This window comes from Schistosoma haematobium, chromosome 6 (genome assembly GCF_000699445.3).
Source record: "Schistosoma haematobium chromosome 6, whole genome shotgun sequence".
Taxonomy (NCBI): domain Eukaryota; kingdom Metazoa; phylum Platyhelminthes; class Trematoda; order Strigeidida; family Schistosomatidae; genus Schistosoma; species Schistosoma haematobium.
In genome coordinates this window covers 12,448,654-12,469,727 of record NC_067201.1, presented here as the reverse complement: position 1 = coordinate 12,469,727, position 21,074 = coordinate 12,448,654, and the positions used below count along the sequence as shown (strand labels likewise).

The window sequence follows — 21,074 nt, the reverse complement described above, 5'->3', positions numbered from 1 at the left end:
TTAAAGCTAGACCACCATATAAACCTGGAAGCACTGGACGGCCGTTTCGTCCTAGTGTGGGACTCCTCATCAGTGCGCATTCACGATCCCGCACCCCGTGAGATTCGAATCCAGGACCTATCAGTCTCGCGCCAGGCGCTTAACCAACTAGACCACTGAGCTGACCAGCATCCAACGGTGTTAATGTCTAACTTAAACCAATCCACGAAGTTGCACCACCGTACACCATTGTCTTCAGTGAGTTGATATCTCACAACAGACTTGGTTGAACTCCATTGGTAACGGCTTCTCACTAGAACTCCAGGAGTACCTCTTGAAGTCAGTCACTAGTGAGCATATGATTATCGCGCCAGGAGCCTGGAGAGAGACTGATAGGTCCTGAGTTCGAGTCTCGCGGGGTCGTGGATGCGCACTGCTGAGGAGTCCCGTACTAGGATGAAATGGCCGTCCAGTGCTTCCAGGTTTTCCATGGTGGTCTAGCTTCAGTTGACTCATGATTTCAATCAGTGGATCATAAATTTTTTTTCATTTGTAGGTACATAGGTACAATACAGAGAACTTCCTGTAGAGTATGTCTTAATTTTTTAAACATATTTAACAAACGATAATATAAAACACATAGACGATTCAAGATTATTTGTTTGCTTTCAGTTCATCATTTTATAATACAAAAAAGGTAAACAGATTATTATTATTAATATTATTGTTTACTTATTAAGTGATCTTGTGAATTTTGATTGATCAAATAATAAATTCACAAATGTATAAATTGAATCGATGCAAGCAGTTCATACGAATCATCTATTCAATATGCATAAAACACAGTTTAGTCTCATTGTTTTAGTGCTATTGAATGTTTATGGAAATCGAGCCATCTTTTGGAATATAGAAAACTCTGAACTACTAGTTTTACACAATGCATATAGAAGGGATATAAAGTATGGTACTGTTCTCGATCAACCAAAAGCAGATAGTATGCTCAAACTAGTAAGTAAATTAGTTAGAAATTCTCAATATTTGGTAGTCATTGTTAATCACAATCTAATATTCATAAAATGCTTTCATTGTTTATGCTAGCAATGGAGTCATAAATTGGCTAAACTAGCTCAAGCATGGGCATTTCATTGCGTGCCAACACGAAGTAACTTAACCATGAGGGATGGTTCAAAATGGACATATGTCGGCCAGAATATTGCTGTCGTTTCTAAAGTTAGAGAGTAGGTTTATTCTAATAACTTCATTTTGTTGATAACCAGTAAAAATAAGTTTGTTAAGAAATTATGTTAAACAACTCGTTATCATTTGTGACAGTTAGTGAACAATTCTGAACATGTGTGATTTGTGAATTATAAGTGACATTGAACTGTTTTCTATTTCCTCTTCTTTATCTTCAATCGATGATTCATGTTTGCAGCGCAGTGTCTGTGTGGTTTGACGAACATAAGAACTACAATTTCAATAAAAATATTTGTCGACCAAATAAAACCTGTGCAAATTACAAACAAGTGAGTGTTGAACAAATGTCATTTTGATTATTGTAAAGAAAAGAAATAATCTGAACAAAACAAGCAAAAAATATTTAGTTTTCTGTGTTATATATTTGATGCCCGTCTAAATCAACAGAATTCACTTTATTTAATTAAATAACATTTAAGTAGTATATGAGACGATTTCACAGTTGAATAATACTACTTTGAGTTCGGCGTTTGATGATATTCAGAAATGCAATAATAACACAACTTGATTTATATTATTGTTTGAATTCATCAGTCAATTGATGATGAACCGCCATGGAGAAACTGGAAGCACTAGACGGGCGTTTCGTCCAGGTATTTCCTGGAGTTGTAGTGATAAACTGTGATCAGTAGGGTGAAACCAGATCTACTCTGAGGTAGTAACTTCCTGAAGACAATGGTGGACGGTGGCGCAATTTTATGTGTACGGGTTGAAGTTAAACAATAATACCATCGGTTGCCAGCCGTCTTAGTGGTGTAGAGGTTAAGCGTTCACGCGCGACATCGACAGGCCCTTGGTCCGAATCCTACGTGAGGGATCGTGGATGCCCACTTCTTAGGAGGCGCACACTATGACGAAACGGTCGTCCAGTGCTTCCAGGTTTTCCATAGTGGTCTAACTTCAATTGACTAATGAACTCAACTATTAAATTATACTAATGTATTCATGAAATTACAAATGATGTACAATTCTTCGTTAACACATGAATATTTGATATGTCACTAAACACACTGCAGAACAACTTATTATATCATTTAAAAGTATAAACAATAATTTGTATATCGAGATCTGTTCTTCCATCCGTAATAGATAACACTCATATGCTCAAAAATTTCACATGTTTCAATTAAGAAGAAGGAATTCTATTAGTATACAGAGGAAAACCGATTATTTTAGAAAATGTGTTGTGCCTGATTCAATCAAGAACTAGTTTATTGATTAGCTCACTCATTGTTATCTTGTGAACAGATTTCTTTGTTAACAGGAGTCTCTGATAGTATGAATAAACACATTGTGAATTCTATGTTGAACATATTTTTAATCTTTTGAATACATAGGTTGAATATTATTAATCGACGTAAAAGTTGATTGCTTTAACATTGTACAATTCATTCGTACAATAATTAAAGATACATAATAATATTAAGCCTAGTGTTTGGTAACATCACTCAAATATAGATCGTTAGTTAGTGAATTGTCATTCTATCGAAAAAAATATAAAAAATGGTACAGTTTATATGTAGCGGCAGTTCTATTCTACTCGAACTAATTCATGAAGCAAAGAATATTCTGTAGGCAATAAAATGTAGTTGATTTGTTGTATATACATGATGAATAGTGAAAAATACACTTTGTCATACTTCATTGTTTTAATTCATTCGAACCGAATAAATTAGATTTACTCATTTTCAAAATATTTTATATTAATATATATATATATATATATTTTACAGTTAGCATTTGCCGATACCACACATATTGGATGTGGGTTTGCAAAGTGTAAAAATCTAGAAGCACCAAATAACATACTTGTTGTTTGCAACTATGGACCAGGGTATGTAGTTTCATGAAATATTTTATTCAATTGCCATCGGTTTATGTGACTTTCGGAAACTTTTCTCAATGTCATAACTATGAGAACGTGATAATATTGGGACAGTATGTGTTTGGTTGCTGTTGTTGCTTTAGAGCTTTGCATAACAGAATAAATTCGACTAGATAATAATAGTAAAACAGAAAGCATCTATTTGTGTTCTGTGCTAACATGATGTTAATTATTGTTGTTCATTTACAAACCTATCGGAGATTAAACTTAAAAGATTTAGGTTCAACAGAGAGCAGGTTAACTTCTTACTACATTATCACAACATCTAAAAAAAGAACACATTTACAAATTCAGTCAGTTCGTTATACTGTACAACTACCATAAATCTCTATCAGTGGGTACTGATTGAGGCTTGAAATGATTGACTTTTACTAGTCACGCTGTCTAGGTAGAATTCATGGAATACTTATCAAACACAGTCACCAGGATGATAGAACACTTTAAATGTATGAGTAGAAACAATCTGGTCAGGATCAATCCGTTACTAGTGACAGAAATTTAATTGGTTTGGACTTTGAGATATACAATGAATGGATCCCTTCAAACTAGTACATCAGTTGACAGGATATTTACATTCAAGAAAAAAGAAACTGTATTATAAAGCACATTTCTATTGAGTTCTATTTATTCATAAACAAATGATTCATTTTATTGTTTTGCTTTTTTTTTAGGGGTAAATATATCAATAGAAAACCTTATGAACCCAGATTTTATGAGGATTTACCCTATTTCATTATAGTCTAATAACCGAATATGACTAATGTTCATGTATGAAAACAGAATAATGTTTAAATATTTTACACTTTAACACAGTATGGTTTAAATTCATGATTAGATAGAATGTATGAATAACTGTTTGGTTAATTATAAGAATGATTAAAATATTTCAAAATCAAAAGAATTTTCTTTTAATAATTATATTCAACCATATTTATTTAAAGAAATAAATCAAAGAGATTATACTGATTCAGTGGCCCGGAGGTTAAGCGTTAACCCGCGGGCCTGATAGTTCCTGGGTTCGAATCCCGTGGGTGGAATCGTGAATGCGTATTGCTGAGGTGTTCGATAATCGAACTAAACAGTCGTCCAATGCTTCCAGGTTTTCCATGGTGATCTAGCGTTAAATGACTTTTATAAATTCAACTATTAAAATTATTATAATATTCACCAAATCCCATTTCTGACAACAATTATGTAATAGTTTATAATAAGAGTTATTATTACGTAAATGTTTCATTTACATAGAAGTATGTGTATGAGAATATAACTTGATAAAGTAAACATTATTTTTGTCTAGTAGAACATTGTAATATAACTGTGAAAATTGAAGTGTCATCATTCATGTTGACTGATATGAATGATGACCATGATGATGATGTTGATGATAATAAATGTAATGTGATTCATAATTCATTTTCGTCCGAAACATTCAGTCAAACTCCACTGAATAACGACAATCATAATACAAATTAAGTATGTAATACTTTAGAGGAATTTAATTTGAATAATTAGTCAAATGGTATGAATATCAACTCTCTGAAATAACTTTGTACTTGAGCTTAGATATGAAAATAGACAAAGGATAAAATAGACAAATATGCATACAGTATAATCTATAACATTACAAATACACATGAAGAGGTTGGATAAGTTGGCAGAGTAAATTGTAACAATCTGTATTATTAGTTGACGTTAGGACTGTAACTTTCATTCAGTTCATATGATTCAAGTATGACAACAGTAATCCTTAATTCATTTGGTATTATTTACTTATGCCTTCTCACTGTTGTTAAGGACTGTGATTGATCAGTCTCTTGTTGGCATATGTGCATTCTGCCTTGATATTGCCTTAAGTCACAAGCTTTATACTTATGAAAATCAACTTGATGTATAAGGAGTAAACAGAATTTTAGTGTGTCGTTCACCTTTATTCAGTGCTCTTTCTGATTTTCAAATTTATATTTCACATATAGGTAATTCTATTCTATTTTTAATTGTCTAGAAGTTATTAAGTTGACAAACAACCCTAAAACTTTCTTTCACTGTACATATACCCAGATGAATTACCTTACTTCTATTCAGCCTAGTCAACTACTCTGACTGACTATCACCTACGAAGAGAGAATAATGTTTTGAAACTATATAATATTAGTAAAGTGTCAGTGTAAATAGTTTTCATTTTGTTTGATTTGAAATAACAATTGGTTAGTTCATTGTAAATTTTCATTAACCAAATCTTTATCTAAACTGTTTACTTATAGAAAAAGTTAACTAATTAATTCCGAATATTAAGTTATAGGCATTTTCCCCATAACATAATGAGTGCAAAGTAAACTTCTCCAAAACATTAATCAACAAAACTTTATCATATTTATAAAATATGACTGTAGTTAAAAATATTTGATGATGATTTTTGTTAATAAGCTCTTCGTGATTAGATTCATTCCAGAACAATCATTACAACTTAGTGAAACGGTATGTTAAATTTATCGGAAATATTTCTATCTGTATAAGTCAGAAGGATCATAAACATGATTAAATTTGAACGAACTGTATAAATTGTGTTGAATGAAACTAAAGTTTAATGGTTGAAAACCTAGAAGGACTGGACGGTCATTTCGTTCTGTTATGGGACTCCTCAACAGTACGTAACCCCTAATGCCCTGGTACGGCCGAAATGCTCTCACATGGTCACACCTATACAGCCATTGTCAGGGAAGTTCTACTGTTGTGAACAGGGAACCAAGAAGCCTTGACAAACAACGAAAGTTGTTTATCGGGACGTTATTTAATTTTATTCAAAGCTTGTAAAACGCTGACATTTATTTTTGTCCCTATTTTATTCTACAGAACATGAGCTTTCGTTCGATGTATCATTCATTGCCATAGCCTTTTTGTTCCGAAGGTATTGTAATTTAAACATAATATTTTGCACCTTATTTTCTACCCTAATTCCCAGTTTCGGATATAAATGTATTTTTTCAAATTATTGTACGTTGTGGTCAGGTGAATCATCTATTTATCCATGTGCCTTTTTGCACTGATCTGGAATTCAGGGAATTCAGAGATTTCACAGGAAATCAGTGTGTCGCAATACAGCCAATAGTGTTCAAACTGTCTTGTCTTCTCTCATTTGTGTGCTTGCCAGCCAATCAGTTGGTAGAATAGTTTTCTTCTCTTTACCCCCACCTCGAACTCACGCGTATTATCCTCAAGGTTAAACCGATCGATCGACCTATTAATTCAAGGTCTTAATCCAGAGTAGACAGATCAAGGTCATAACACCTACTCACTGCCTTCTCGCGGTGAGGGTGTTGTTCACGGAATTGAGAGGACGAAAAGCGAATGTCAGGCGCATTAACCGGGTTTGTGTTACGGCGAGTCCACCTAGAAGAGTTGAAAAATCCTGATTCCAAACCAATGGTGCACATGGGCTTTAGGATCCTTAGGGAACAAATGGCGTGTGAACCAATGATTGGTCACCAGCTACTATGGGAATGCATCTCCTGACGTTGCTCCACTGACTTGTGGATCAGACCTTTAGGTCCAAGGCTCCGGGCGTGGCCTCCTAGGAAAGCCAACTGCTTCGGTCTTGCCACCCGGGCAGTATCATAGCTCACACACAAACCAAGTGACTTGTATTATATATATATATATATATATTCGGTGCCCATTTGTACCAATATTTATATGTTCAAATAAATAAATAAATAATAAAGTTAACATTAATAACAATAAAAATAAATAAATAATATGAAGATGACAACAGTTTAAAGCAATTTCGAACTAATTAAATAATATTGAAGACCATGTTGAGAAAGTAAGCAATGGAACACAGGAAATGTTTAAAGATTAACGTTGTTTGAAACGTTCTATTATCTAGTTTATCTTGCTATGTATAGTAGATAGAGACATAGAAAACAGAAATGCTTTATTGAAAATGTGTGAGATACTGATTTCTGTACAGAAAATATAGACAATAATCATAGCTATTTTACTAATGTACATATACGTAATGTGAATGCAAACATTTAACCATATTCCAGGATATCTACACTTGCTAGAAAATAGTTCATCCTCTGGTCATTGAGATGCCACTGTCTGTCTGTTTGCCAATCTATCTTATACATTCAGTAAATATATAATCATTATTTGAGATAAACTATGGCAAATCATTAGCGATAATAATTCCAATTTCTCCATCATACATAATAAGAATACGTTCAATTTAGTAAACAGAAAATCGGTTCTATGTCACTACAAGTTTGTCCCAAATATCGAAAAATATCTCTGGACTGTTGCTTTCTCATAAATGCTGATCAACCAATGTGGGTTTTGAAGTGATTTGTTTGTTGATTCACGATGTAGAAAAGTGCTTCAGATTCCGTCCTGTATGTCAAACAAAGTGAATTATTTGCGTGGAACGCTACTTTCATCTAGAATCGGTTCATTCACAACGTGTTAAATAACTAGTACTAGAGTAAATCCATTATGTATTTCGGTGTCCACAGGACTAACATATGCATATTGACTATAATTTACATGTATTGATACAATACTAAAAATACCTTTCACATCAAACACGTTAAACATGCATCACTGTTCTAGTCCACTTCTCTGAAATGACCGACATTATTGACTCTATTCGTCTAATCTGTGCATTTCAAATGCTTTCTAGTGAAATATTATCAAGTATATTCGATAGTCTACTCATTATGTGTATAATTAACAGTTTGTCATCGTACAGTTCGCGCTAAGATAGACACTGCGCAAGCCAAACTAAAGTGAAAACCTACATTTCAATAAAATGTATGACAAACAAACTCACAACCGTAATCATACACACTCAAACAGACGGTGTCACATTAAAATCCACAAAACCATCCTGTTTATTAACAATATTCCACACATGTTTCAACTAGTCGTAATAGCCAGATAACAATTTGTTCACATTTTAAAGAGAGAGGGAGACAAAACAGTACATTTGCAGGTAGCATTGTTTTTAATGTTGGAGATAAAAGAAAGTGTCAAGTGTGTTGTGTGTGTTGATGTGAACGTGGTTTCAATTGTGATAGTGTGCAAAGAATTGACGAGTGTTTTTATTACATCACACGCTTTATTTATTCGGACAGAGGTATTGTTTAATGAGTTTGTACTTCCTGTTTTGAATTTCAGGTGTCTGATTTAGCCGTTTTGCGTTTTCAAGATTACACTTTTGTTTCACGTATGCCCGACGACATCTTCCGTATCTCCGATTATACCATTGTCTGCCATACCTTATATTCGATTGCCTGTATTGACCTTTTACATCATACGGAAAGTGGCCTGGGCATCCACCTCTGAAATGAGATGAGGAAAAAAGATGAACATTTCGCAATCTCAACAACGAATGGATAGTGGTCTCACAAGTCAATATATGAATTGTAATCAGCACCATTCTGTTTTATCCACAATCACAAACTCCATTTGTTACTCACAGCATTTCTTACTTTCCTCTCTCGTGGACATTCGCATGAATACTTTCGTCTAATACATGAATTTATCTCAAACATTTCAACTATCAGACTGTGATTTTGAGTAAACTAGTTGCAGGTTTGACACTGCTCACATACTTATAATCATCACTCACACAAATGTCAAGATATTCTGGTGAAGACGATGGTTGGGATGATGTTCTATATCACTAGACATGTATTTTCTTGACAATGTGAACTATATTGATGGTGATGTGCGGAAGATGTTTTACTGTTGACTTACGCTGGACCATAATTGCATACAATGCTGAGGTTGAATGGGGAATGCGGACAGCTAGTAACACCACATCCGATATCCGTAGTGTTTTCCCACACGATCTGCAAGAAAGGAACAGGCAGACAAACAGAGGAAACATTTCAATAGCAGATGCGTGAAGATAGGTGAAGATTTTTATAGTTCAACAGCCATACGAAACATGAACAATCAGGTTATTCAGACTATAAGTACTTGAATATCGTTCTACTGTGTGCACATGTTTCTGTCTGCACTTCAGAATTAACTACTTTGCAGTTCGAAAATATACAAGCAGTGATTTGATTAACGACATTTTTACTCATCCACATTATTAAACGTTGATGTGTGTTATCGTCAATTATGATAAATCTTAGTGTACTGTCCATTGACAGATTAAATCACACTAGTTCTTACCTGTGTATAGTGACTACACCGACCAGTAAAACAGAGTCGGTTGAAGAAATCGTAATTCTTGTATTCATTCAGCCATAGTTGGAACCCACTTTGATCGATATCGACAAATAACAACAATAATGAGCAGAGAAATGAAGAAAAGAATTCACAGAATTAGCAAGGGAATTAGTAGAAAAATGATAAAATTGTTTGTCATCTGGTAATATATCCTTTTTTAAAAGTTCCATAAATACTTCTAAAACTAAAAAAGTACTCACATTTCAACTGTATTGGCGCCAGCCCAATTTTGTCCGACGTTAGTAAAGTTTGGTACTTTGCGTTCTATTGCATTATCAGGTCCAAAGTAACATGTGTCAGCCAGCATTTGCGCTTTTTCCTCCAACTCCACATTCCATTTCTACAGATGTTAAAAGACAGATGAACTTGAACCCAATGAACAATATAATGATTTTTCAACTTTACATAAACTATATTTCTATCAAAATGTCATGAAACAGAGTGTTTGTGTAAGAAAACGTGATGTTAGTGAGTCATCAGTGAGGAGATACAAAACTATTCGATTGATGTTGTTTAGTATGTTGAATCAGTGAAAGAGTTGTGGTCTCATCTAAATGCAAATGCTTCTTCTTTTGGTGTGTAATTAGTTTGATTTTGGAAAGTAAACCCTCTAAACAATTATATCTTTATTTTAATCACAGTGAAAATGGAACTGAACAAACCAACGCAATGTGTTCATTGGAATTCTATGTGAAATTAATTTACTACCATGATCAATAAACCTTGGAAAAGTGAAATATCCAGGTAAGTAGTGGTTAGATTCCAGTCGATTAGAATTATATAGAATTTATCAGTAAGTGATTAGAGTAGAACTCACAATATATCGATTTGTTGGCCAAAACCGAGGCATATTTTATTTTTTTACACATGTTTCTCTAGTGAGTGATTAGACACCATCTCAAGACAGTATAACAGTTTTATTAGAGTCATTGAAAAATGACAGCTCAGAGAATGTGAACGATAAATCTTACTAATGGTTTTATTGATCTGGCCATCGGCTGTCCCTCCAACCATCCATGTAGCACTGATGTCCTTGCATTGTTATGCAGCGTTAACAGCTTCTCTCTGGTAGCCTTGTCTATTGCCGCATGAACACAGCAACATAAAAATAGGCATACTAACGTTAGTGCTGTTAGTGATGACTGACACTTCGCAGTCATTTCGAGGTGACTTGACTTCCGACAAGTTGATGAATGAATGTGAAGTGTACCGTGGTCCGTGTATATATTGTCCGTTTATATACTTATATTTACAGTAGAAAGTACGCAAAAGTCCTTATGTTGAAATGGAATCGCTGTGGATAAACAGATTAGTTACACGTCAATCACCTTTATACACCGAGAATTAGGTTAAAATAAATATTGATCATCTGACTGACAGTAGTTAATCTTTAAAATTATATTATACATTTTACAAAGTATATGATCACTTTCACCTCATTAATTATGCATGTGAAATAGAGAAATATGAACAATTGGAGAATGGATTACTAACACTTTTAATCTTCATACTTACATGATATTAAAAATTGTGTAGTTCTTACAAAATGAATACAGTGTGAGATAAGAATGAAGCAGAAGTTCATAAATAAATTTAGAATACCAATTTCAGTACAATCACTTAATATTCTACAATTAGTTTAGCCTTAATTTGTAAGGATAAGTTTGTTGCTAAATATTTTACACTGACTCAATTAGTGAGTTATTATATGAATTCATTCATAAGGTAAATGGAATTAGGAGTATGCAAGATATCATGATTAATCACTAGCTGTAGAAAATTGAACTATGCATGAATTCTAGAGAGATAACAGGTTTGTTTATATTGAATAAATTTGAAAACAGAAAACGCAATCATGATTTAATTTAGATTGACTGGTATCACGTTTAGATTTAACGCACACAACAAACTCGACATTTCCTTTTAATGGAAACCATGAATCGATCAATGTTACACCATCATTGGAAACATGGAAACCACTCATTATACAAAAAGAACGAACATACTGTATTCATTTATAATGGCTATACAAATATAATTCATACGAAGAAAACGTAGCAACAATTTCATCCATCTTTTTAAATAAACTCTTCGAAATTCTACTAGAAATCGGCAGCTTACAAGCTACTAATGATTCTAAACCATATCTTAAACAGTTCTAAAAATTTCCAATTCATCACACAATGAAGAAACTTATTGCTTTGCTAGTTGTTACGTCCTTGATCCGTCTATTAAATAATATACAGGAATGGTCTTGTTTCAATCTAGATTAAGGCCGTTACATGATAGGCATGAGTCCCAAGTGAGGCTAACGGCCTTAACAGAGATGAAAACCATGCTAAGACCTGATTAGCTGACAAGCTACAGAGATAACGAATCAACTGGAACATTACTCAACTTATTGCTTATTCAACTACATATCAAAAGATATCTGAACAAAAAGATGGCTAACATTAACCACAAGCACAAACAGAAAAATACAATTGTGTTTAAACTAAGTATTAGGGTAGAAAAATTGGAGTACTTAAGGTTACGTTGAAATTACAATAGTTTTGAAATAGAAAGAAAGGTATGTCAGTGAATCATTTATCAAACGAAAGTATAATAATTAGAAGTATTTGAACTAATGCAAAGAAGTGCAAGCAAATCATCAGTTCGTACAAATACCACAGAAAGCTTACAATATATTAAATCACTAGGGGCAAAAACTAAATGTGTTAGTATTATTAAAACTTTGAATTAAGTGAAATAATATTCGCAAAAAACAACTTCCATTGTTTGTCATATGTAGCCTCCATATGCTACAATCCCAATATAAAGATAGTCTGTCAAAAATAAAATAGAGACATATTCAATTCATGACTTGAAGTTAGTCTAATCGAGTTGTTCAGATTGAAATTGCAAAGTACCCAGTATGTCAGGATAAAAAGGCAAAATTATATTTTTACTCAGTGTGATTTTTGTTTAACATAACTTTCTTTTTTTTAATTCATGTGTAATTGAGTATGTTCACAATTAATTTGGTTAAGCCCTTTGGTTAACTTATTTAACGGACAGAGTCATTCATGCAATAACAGCTTATCTATATTATTTTATCGTTATTATTGTTACACTTGCATAGATGCTTATGCTTGAGCATTGCTTACTACCTACTCATATATTCATTCTGTCAGCCTTACGATTAGTCGCTTAATTGATTCGATGATTCATTCATTTCACTATGTATATATATGTACATCTTAATCATGTTGATTATCTCGCTGACTCGCTCTCACACTCGTTCATTCGATTCTCACGCTCACTTGCTTGCCGGTTGACTTTTCGGCACTACTCTTTCATGCTTGCTTAGCGTACCTGTAAATATGAATATCTGTTTGTGGTACAATAATAAACGTAATCAACACTTCGTATTCGCCTTCTAATTAATACACCATTGAAGTGTTATCTAGTGACGGTTATCAAAACGAACTGTATGCGAAGTTTAGAGATTACATTGAATACCGACTACCAGAGACTACTTAATGTAATATTTGTTTTTATTTCCCAGTATGATATTTTATTCGTTATAACACTAATCTATTTGAGTGTGATGTTCATTGAAGATGCGATATTCTAGCATTAAATTAATTGGAAATATGCTCAGTGGGATATATAGCTTATGATTTATTACAACTCTGGGTATTTCTCATATATATGATTTTATTATAATTAATAATCAAAATGGGTATGCAAGCAATAGATAATGTATATTTTCCCCTATGGTCGTTGTGTTTTAGGGTTAACAACTCTTCATTGGTACCAATCTTGGTGTGTTTTTTTTTACTTCGCGTCATGGGAATTTCAGTTGTTCCTTGTTTTTTTTTTAAATGTAAGAATAAGCGACGCGGATATAACAGTCCTGTCTGTTTTGTTACATCTATTTGACTTTGGGATATAAAGTTTCCCAGTATGAAATGGATCTTAATTTTGAGCTCATTCCTCTAACGCCGAATGTAGTTCATTCGGAAAATGAATGTTTATGCGATCTTTTCAAACTCGTCCTATTTTTCTCCCTCTTTTAACAGTCACCCTATTGCTCATGCCTTTATGAATAGGTTTCGGAAAAATGTTGAGAAATAGATTCAGTAATAGTCACCATTATTTCTCGTTACCATTTAAATGCTTTTTTTCACGATCACGTTCATGATTATTGACTGGCTTTTCACTTTAATATCGACACTGTGAAAGTTTTCTATGTGGTGGACTATATTGTATGTGATTTAGCTTATATCACTATAAATAATTTAGGATTTGGGCCAAGCCGCTTGAAACATTATTTTCAGTAATTTAATGGATTTGGATAACTCAGCGTTCACCTATGTTTACGTATAGCAGGATAATAATAAATAAGTCGTTTTATTTTTGCAGGTCTAATTTAATTGAAAATTCGATAAATAAATGAATTAGTGTTATCCTTTCCATAATGTAGGTTGGTGAATAGGTTTATTAGATTACAGCATATATTACCCTATTAGTCGACATTTAATCACGGGAAGTTATCAAGATATTAGAAATATAAAAATGTTCATTCAACAAACTTCAGGAGAGAAATTGACAGTTACTAACTGGCATCAAATGACCATTTCTTTAAATTAAATAAAAAATATACTGTCACATGCAAAACTGAAACCTGAGTTTGAGGTACTGAGGTGAGTGGTCAAACGATCAGCTACTCAGCAAGAGTCTGATGGATGTCGTTTCTCAACCCTAGAAATTTAGTTCCTCAACAGTATTATTATAGTCTGTCATCGGAAAATATCAGGCACGATTTTCATTCCACTTAAATTCATATCATGTGGTCTCAAGCATCATTATAAGCATTTGCGTCTCTAAACAGGCCTTTATTAACACTAACTTATTCAGTAAGATATTTTCCTACAATAAAGTGAACCTAGGATTATTTTAAAAGTCCTAATGTTTCTTCTAGCATAAGGCAGAACACCTCAGTGAAATATTCTATTTATTCTAAAAAAAATAATTACTTCAGTATTCATGTTGTTGATGTTATACAGTTAACGAATGTAAAAAAATGATTAAAAAAAAAGCAAGCAATTCAGAAGGGGTATTTCTTGTGGATATTATAGTAGTTTTGTTGTGCCTCCGACTGCTCATCCAGACTCGGCAGCGCACGGCGTAACAATCTGGTGAGCTCCACAGCCAGCACCAGTGGGTCAGCATCGACCGGCAACCTCACCAACTGGAACTTCTGCGGGGCCTCCTCTCTGTCCACTGGGCTGTCAAACTCCGCCACCAATCACCCCGTGACTGTCTCCCACGTCATCTTCCCGCCAGCACCGTCCAGGCTGTCATATACAGCCTCCGCCCTGCCTCTCAGTAACGTCCCCAGCACCACCAACTTCGCCCTCGGCCCCTTCACTCCAACCAGCTCCGCCACGGCCTCCAACCCCTTCAGGAAACTCAGCACATCTCCGTCCTCAAATCCCTTCGGCCATGGAATCTTCTCCCTCAGGAGAGGCAGCGACACCAAATGTTGTGAAGGGGAACACGGGTGAGGATAACTAATTGTATTTCGCACGAAAATTACAGACTATCTCAATAAAATCTGAATACAATAAAGTCAATCGTCAATTTGCAAAATATCAATGCATCATATCAAACTGGACTGTTTCCGTTGCAAACACTAATCCATTGTCTCCCATTCCATTGTACATGCGTTTCCTTACGAATTCCATTGTGTTCTTGCTCTTCCTTTCTTGATCTTCACCTCATCTTCTGCTGCCAGATATTACGTTTCAACTCGCGTGATATACTACTTACATCAATATAAGTAGCACGCACCACAGTTTCAATAGTCGAGATCATGTGTCAATTGAACCTAAACTACCATGAAAACTTGGAAGCACTGGACAGCCGTTTCGTTCTATTGTGGGACTCCTCAGCAGTGCGCATTTGCGATCCCGCCTCGTGAGATTCGAACCCAGGACCTATCAGTCTTGCCCGTGAGAGCTTAATCTCTAGACCCTTGAGCCGGTATCCAACGGTGTCTAAGTTTAACTAATCCACGAAACTGTTATCTCATTATGGTTTAACTGGTTTAACTTTAATGAAATTACCACAGTTGAATGATGAAAAGTAAATGTGTTGAAAAAAACAACACTTATTGGTTTTATTTGTAAGAGGTTCTCATATTTCTGTATAAATAATATGAAATTACATTGAGATGTAAATAATAATGTGTAGTATACCATCAAGTTCAAATATGTTAGGTGTATATTTTTGTAACTTATCCAGAATTATCAATATAAGTTTGTGGAGATAGTTGATTTTGGTTTGATATCATGAATGTTAGGCCATCACTGAAAACTTGGAAGCACTGGCTGACCGTTTTGTTCTAGTACGCACCCTTGCCTGGATGAAACCAAAGCAAAGTGATTGGGTAAAACGACGTTCTGAAATTCATTATAAATTTAAGTGTACATTATTACCTTAACAAATATGACCACCCAGCTATTCAACCAAAAATTGTTCACTTAATCAAATCTGAATTAAAATAAATAAAAAGTTGATAACGGATGCGACAAAATTACCAATCGCAACAAATAAATGTTGTTTTATCCTGTCTGGATAGATCACGTACAGAGTATTTCTAATTCTGGATGAGTGCTTCAATTCACAATTAAAAATGAACAATTCCATTCAATACATGCAACACAATCAAAAGGAGGAACAAATCAATATGACTGCCGCCAAGACTAAGTATCAAGTAAAACAACATAAAGGCAGTTCAGGAAGAAAAATGGATGCTTAGCGAAGGCGTAAGAAAAATAAAAACTATAATAAAATACAAATATTACCAAGTCAAATGGAATCAAAAAGACTGACGAAATGTACAACTAAAGGAATCAATAGGAACAAACTACGAGTGTATACATGGAGGGATTTTCGCATACAAAACATTCAAAATGGATCTTAGAAGTATTACTGAAGTTAGTATCTGTTTTGATGTCATGATGTGTACTAAATCACGTTATGGATTTGACTGAATCTTCTAACTTCTATCTGAGTAATTCCGAATTTTTTAGTGAAGCATTTGTAGTGACTCACATTTATCACGAGAACACGACTGGTTTAATAAAAACAATTATTATTATAATCAACTGTACCGGTGTTTGTTTTAATGTGCTTTTGTTTAGCTGTGCTAATTATAGCCATTTTGTGCTTCCATTACCTTCCATCATTGTTCCGCGGTTTTCGGTACTGTTCGCGCGTACTCCTTTCTCCTGCTTCCACTTGTACCATTCCTTGGCACGATCTTGGTTTTCGTTCAATACCACGAGATCGCCAACCAAATAAATCTGGTTACGTTCAACCTTCGCCTTCTGATTTACTTGGCACGTGTTTCTTGGTAGCGGTGTTCATAATTAATCTCGACTCGACACCACGCTACAATTGGCGACCCAAGTTCTGGAACACGCCTCAACCTCTGGTCAAATCTTCCAAAGAAGCCAATTCGGTGAGTCTATAGTTTATCTATCCACGTCTGTCGTATATTTTCATATTATCTTTTAATATTTAATATACATGACATGACGGATAGCGACAAGAATAGTATTAATGTAATAGACTCAGACGTACAGGCCATCCACTTTCGACCTGTATCATTCATTCCCCACGACCCAGAGGTTTGGTTTGCTGCATTAAGGTCTCAGTTTGAGACTCGTCGCATTACGAGCCAAAGGCAAAAGTACGCCTTCGCTCTCGAATCACTACCCGGGGACCATTTAGTTGCTGTACGTGAGGTCATCCTCAATTCCAATGTGCCTAATGTTTATGATCGCTTAAAAGAGGCGATTCTCCGACATTGTTGGCACGTCACCCCCTGGGTGATGCTAAACCAAGCCACCACCTCACGCGCTTGCAACCTCTTGCAGGACCAACAGCATCTAACTCGGAAATAGTTAAGGAATTATGGCTCGAGTCACTACCAGCTCATATCCAACCTACTGTGACGGCACTGTTCGAGGACTCACCGCTTAACCAGGTAGCCCTCATAGCAGACAAAATTTTAGCGAGGACTAGTAATAGAGACAGCTATGTGGTTGCTTCAACGGCACGTCCTAAAGTAGACATGGACGCCGGTCATTCCTCAGCTCATGGCGACAGGGACGGGTGTATTCACACACGTCTTAGTTTTCGAGACCGTTGTAACGTACCCCAACCCTACGTCCCCCGAGCTCGCTCAAGTTCTCGCAAACCCGTCCCCACTCGCCCAGAAATGGCATCTTCCAAGCGACGCCGAAAGGCGGCTTCGGAGGCGAGTGACAGTTGGCGCTGGTTCCATAGGTCCTTCGGGTCTGGCGCCCGCCGTTGTCGAGCACCATGCTCATACAAGGCGGGAAACGCCAGCGCCGGCGAGTAAAAGCGGCCGTACTCGCCAGCCCTTCCCCCCAGGTTGGTCGCTTATTCTATGTGCACGATTATCGCACAAACGCTAGGTTCCTAGTAGACACTGGGGCCCAAGTCTCTGTCGTACCACGAGGTAGCAGCAAGTCACAAGCCACAGTGCTTCGACTACGCGCTGCGAATGGCTCAGTCATTCCTACCTACGGTACACGACAACTCGCGGTCAACCTGGGCAACCGACGATGGTATCTGTGGACGTTCATCATTGCTGATGTTCCCACAGCCATACTAGGTATCGATTTTCTACAGCACTATGAATTGCTTGTCGATTCACGTAGGCTGCAGCTAATCGATACTTCGTCGAACAGCAAATTCATGGGCTGTAAAGTCCACATGAACGCGTACTGAATCCTCGGCACTTTTTACTCGCGTGACGATAAATTCCACGCTTTATTCGAGAAATTCCCCGTACTCACTAAACCACTCGAGGAGCTTCCATCGGTGACCACTTCTCGATGATTGACTGCAGCCTATTGTAGAATTGATCTTTAGTGTCTTCATTGTAATCGGTGGTGGGCGCATAGCATTGGGCGATGTTCATTGAAATGCTCACGTTCTTTGTTTTGAAGGAGGCCTTCATTATCCTTAGTCCATGAGATTCCCATCCTATAGGTGCATTTTGTGCTCGTTTGGACAGCATCAATGCAACTCCTTGTGTATGTGGTGCATTTTCTTCTTCATGGCCGGAGTATAACAGAACCTCTCCTGAAGTTTGTCGTTGTTGTCCAACTTTCGTTTAATGTGTTTCACTGATCTCAAGCATCTTTAGGTTGTATCTCCTCATTTCTGCAGCAATTTCGAAGACTCTTTCGATCCCCCACATTGTACAAGCATTCCATGTACTTAAATAAATAGTTGCTCTGGTTGTCAGAAGGGGCATCTGCCTCGTAACTTCCGAAGGAATTCGGCTTTCATCATGAGGCTTCATAACTCTTCTAAATGAATACCTTCTGACTCCCAGGGAAGAGTTTAAAAGGTTTGAATAATTTTTTCTGGTTAGCGTTTTTTTAGCGAGTTAGTTTTCTATGGGATGGGGTCGCTAACCCCATCCCCAACCCTCCTTCTTTATCCGGGCTTGGGACCGGCAGTAGCCCGCGGAGGGACTCCATGCGGAGTTGAGAAACAATAATGCTTGATACAAAATTACTATTCTTTTTATGGATGAATTCATCGCCATCAACTCCATATAACTTGGTCTATATACCTAACACGTTGCTTAATTTTGTGAAGGGTTGGATATATAGACGAATGATTGTATTGGGATTTTAGATTATGAGTAGCCAGTTAGTCACCAGTTTTTGCTAGGAGTTTGAGAGTTTTATGTTGGAATATTTAACCAATCGAAACATGTTTTAATTTTTCTTTCTATATGGCGATACATAATATGCGTTATTCATGAATCTAATTTATGAGAATGTGTAGTGGCATTGGACCATAACCACACAATCTTCAAAGCTGAACTCGAGACAACTCGGAAAATAGATATTCAATATTTAGCGCTGGAGAAGGCGGGAGGAATTAATTGGAGTTGATCGGATGGCATGGCTCGGCCATGCAGGAGTGGTCCCTCTGAATGTTACCTTATATCTTCTATTCATATTAAATATATTGTTCCTTCTCTAGCCTAACCTTGTTTAACACCATGTATTGGTAATTGATAAGATACAGTGAGTTGGTGTAGTCGATGGTGTGACTTCCACGTAAGATCTTATAGATTAGGCAGTTATATCATAACAAATCTACAATTTTAGGATTAGGTCTATTGTTAGAGCAGTAATAATATTATAGTAAACCATAATTCTACTAATGTACAGAAATACACTATTTGGTATTTCATGCATGCAAGTTTTGAATCCCTAAATGATTCGACAAACGATTTAAAATCTTAAGTATTTAGAAAAAATGGAAGACTGTATATCCTTCCCTAACACACTGAAAAACTATTACAGCTACTTAATGTCAGCCATTTTAAAATCTCGATCTATTGTAATAAAAATAAATGAAATTTGATATTCCATTGTGAATACAGTGAAATGAATATTACTGTAATATAATATTTTACTATTTAGGATACTGATGTACCCTAACTGATAATGCAAATGTAACCATTGATGTCCCTTTGAGTATAAAGGAAAGTTGGTTCCTTATGAAAATAGGCGGGTGGCTATTTCACTTTTCCCACTCTGTTAAATGAATATCTTAGGCTAATCAAGTTACCTTTGAAATAACTAGTTGAAGTGTCTCAAGCACAGAGTATAGCGCTTGCGCTATATTTGAAAGATGTAATTAATAAACAGAAACTGTTCATCTGGAAGTTAATCACAAAAAAATTAGGATTAATATCATTTATATCATCGTCATCAGGTCAAGTTTCGGAAATTAATGACTAACGATATATAAAGGTTTCGATTAAGGGAATGATTTATGTGATTTGTACAGATCAATAAATCTGATTGTTTCCGTGAGTACATTATCGTCATTTTAATCTTATGATGAAATACAGTATGATAGGCTACAAACGATAACCAGAAACGTGTGCATGACATAGTATAGTTATCCTAATTTACAGTAGGTTATTCTTAATAGAGAGTTTGGAGAGAAATATGTGACACATTTCAGACAGAATGAAAAAAAATAAATGCATTCAAGAAATCCCAGTAATACTGTAGTGAACGTTAACTTGTGGGATGAAATCAACCTACTGTCTATTACAAATCACACAGTGCGTTAGTAAAGCAAGAAAATAATACACTTAATGAATCACGTGAACAGCATCTTTGCGCAAGCATTCACACACAGTTCACTATTCCTGTAATCCGGTTGCATTTCGACTACTCAACGATTTACCTCCCATTCTTTTCATTTCAGTCCTCTGTTGGTAGTAAACCCAATTCCGAACACTGCTTTATACAACTTATATCTGACAGCATAATAACATGCATCATAATATTGTAGATGAAAGTAGAGGTTACGTTTACCTGGGAATCACCATTGCGGCTAGTTAAATGTCACTGTATATGCTTGTGTGTGAAGAGTACTTGTAATCACTGGATGATAGTAGGCAACTATGCTTTGGAAAGAGAGCTGCACTGGATTAATGCATTTATCTAATAATAGCAAGCTCCAAGTATACACTGACAACAAACCACTTTGATACCTCTACATCCGAATTCACATTGCTGAAAGCACATTGAACATTGGTCCACCACCTACACTTCCAGATATTCATCGTACCACTCATGGTAGCGCT

General features: G+C 35.6%; 2 protein-coding genes across 3 annotated transcripts; one reads left to right on the top strand and one right to left on the bottom strand.

Moving 5' to 3' along the window:
• The first annotated feature begins 480 nt into the window (after positions 1-480).
• PI16_1 (Peptidase inhibitor 16) lies at positions 481-4,857 on the top strand. Of its 2 annotated transcripts, XM_051216867.1 has the most exons (5): positions 481-987; positions 1,078-1,217; positions 1,415-1,505; positions 2,970-3,070; positions 3,793-4,857. In XM_051216867.1, exons 1-5 carry the CDS (start codon positions 778-780, stop codon positions 3,863-3,865), a joined length of 615 nt encoding a protein of 204 aa, XP_051065493.1. In that variant the 5' UTR covers positions 481-777; the 3' UTR covers positions 3,866-4,857. The 2 variants fall into 2 exon arrangements, with proteins under 2 accessions (XP_051065493.1, XP_051065494.1); XM_051216868.1 differs by having other exon boundaries at positions 720-987; positions 1,078-1,505; positions 3,793-4,019.
• A 3,252-nt stretch (positions 4,858-8,109) lies between these two features.
• Positions 8,110-10,581, bottom strand: GLIPR1L2_1 (GLI pathoproteinsis- 1 like 2). Its single transcript, XM_012941530.3, has 5 exons — positions 10,333-10,581; positions 9,562-9,701; positions 9,305-9,392; positions 8,879-8,973; positions 8,110-8,460 (listed from the first exon to the last, which is right to left on the bottom strand). The coding sequence occupies exons 1-5, from the start codon at positions 10,519-10,521 to the stop codon at positions 8,238-8,240; spliced, it is 735 nt and encodes a 244-aa protein (XP_012796984.2). The 5' UTR covers positions 10,522-10,581; the 3' UTR covers positions 8,110-8,237.
• Positions 10,582-21,074: the final 10,493 nt, after the last annotated feature.

What these genes read in the sequence shown, in the direction of transcription:
- PI16_1 (XM_051216867.1), top strand. Translation starts at nt 778, where the DNA reads ATGCAAGCAGTTCATACGAATCATCTATTCAATATGCATAAAACACAG. An exon ending in GTCGTTTCTAAAGTTAGAGA is followed by an intron (nt 1,218 to 1,414) that starts GTAGGTTTATTC and finishes TCATGTTTGCAG; the next exon opens with CGCAGTGTCTGTGTGGTTTG. An exon ending in CCTGTGCAAATTACAAACAA is followed by an intron (nt 1,506 to 2,969) that starts GTGAGTGTTGAA and finishes TATATTTTACAG; the next exon opens with TTAGCATTTGCCGATACCAC.
- GLIPR1L2_1 (XM_012941530.3), bottom strand. Translation starts at nt 10,521, where the DNA reads ATGACTGCGAAGTGTCAGTCATCACTAACAGCACTAACGTTAGTATGC. An exon ending in CCAGATCAATAAAACCATTA is followed by an intron (nt 9,702 to 10,332) that starts GTAAGATTTATC and finishes TAACATCTGTAG; the next exon opens with AAATGGAATGTGGAGTTGGA. An exon ending in GGTGTAGTCACTATACACAG is followed by an intron (nt 8,974 to 9,304) that starts GTAAGAACTAGT and finishes CCTTTCTTGCAG; the next exon opens with ATCGTGTGGGAAAACACTAC.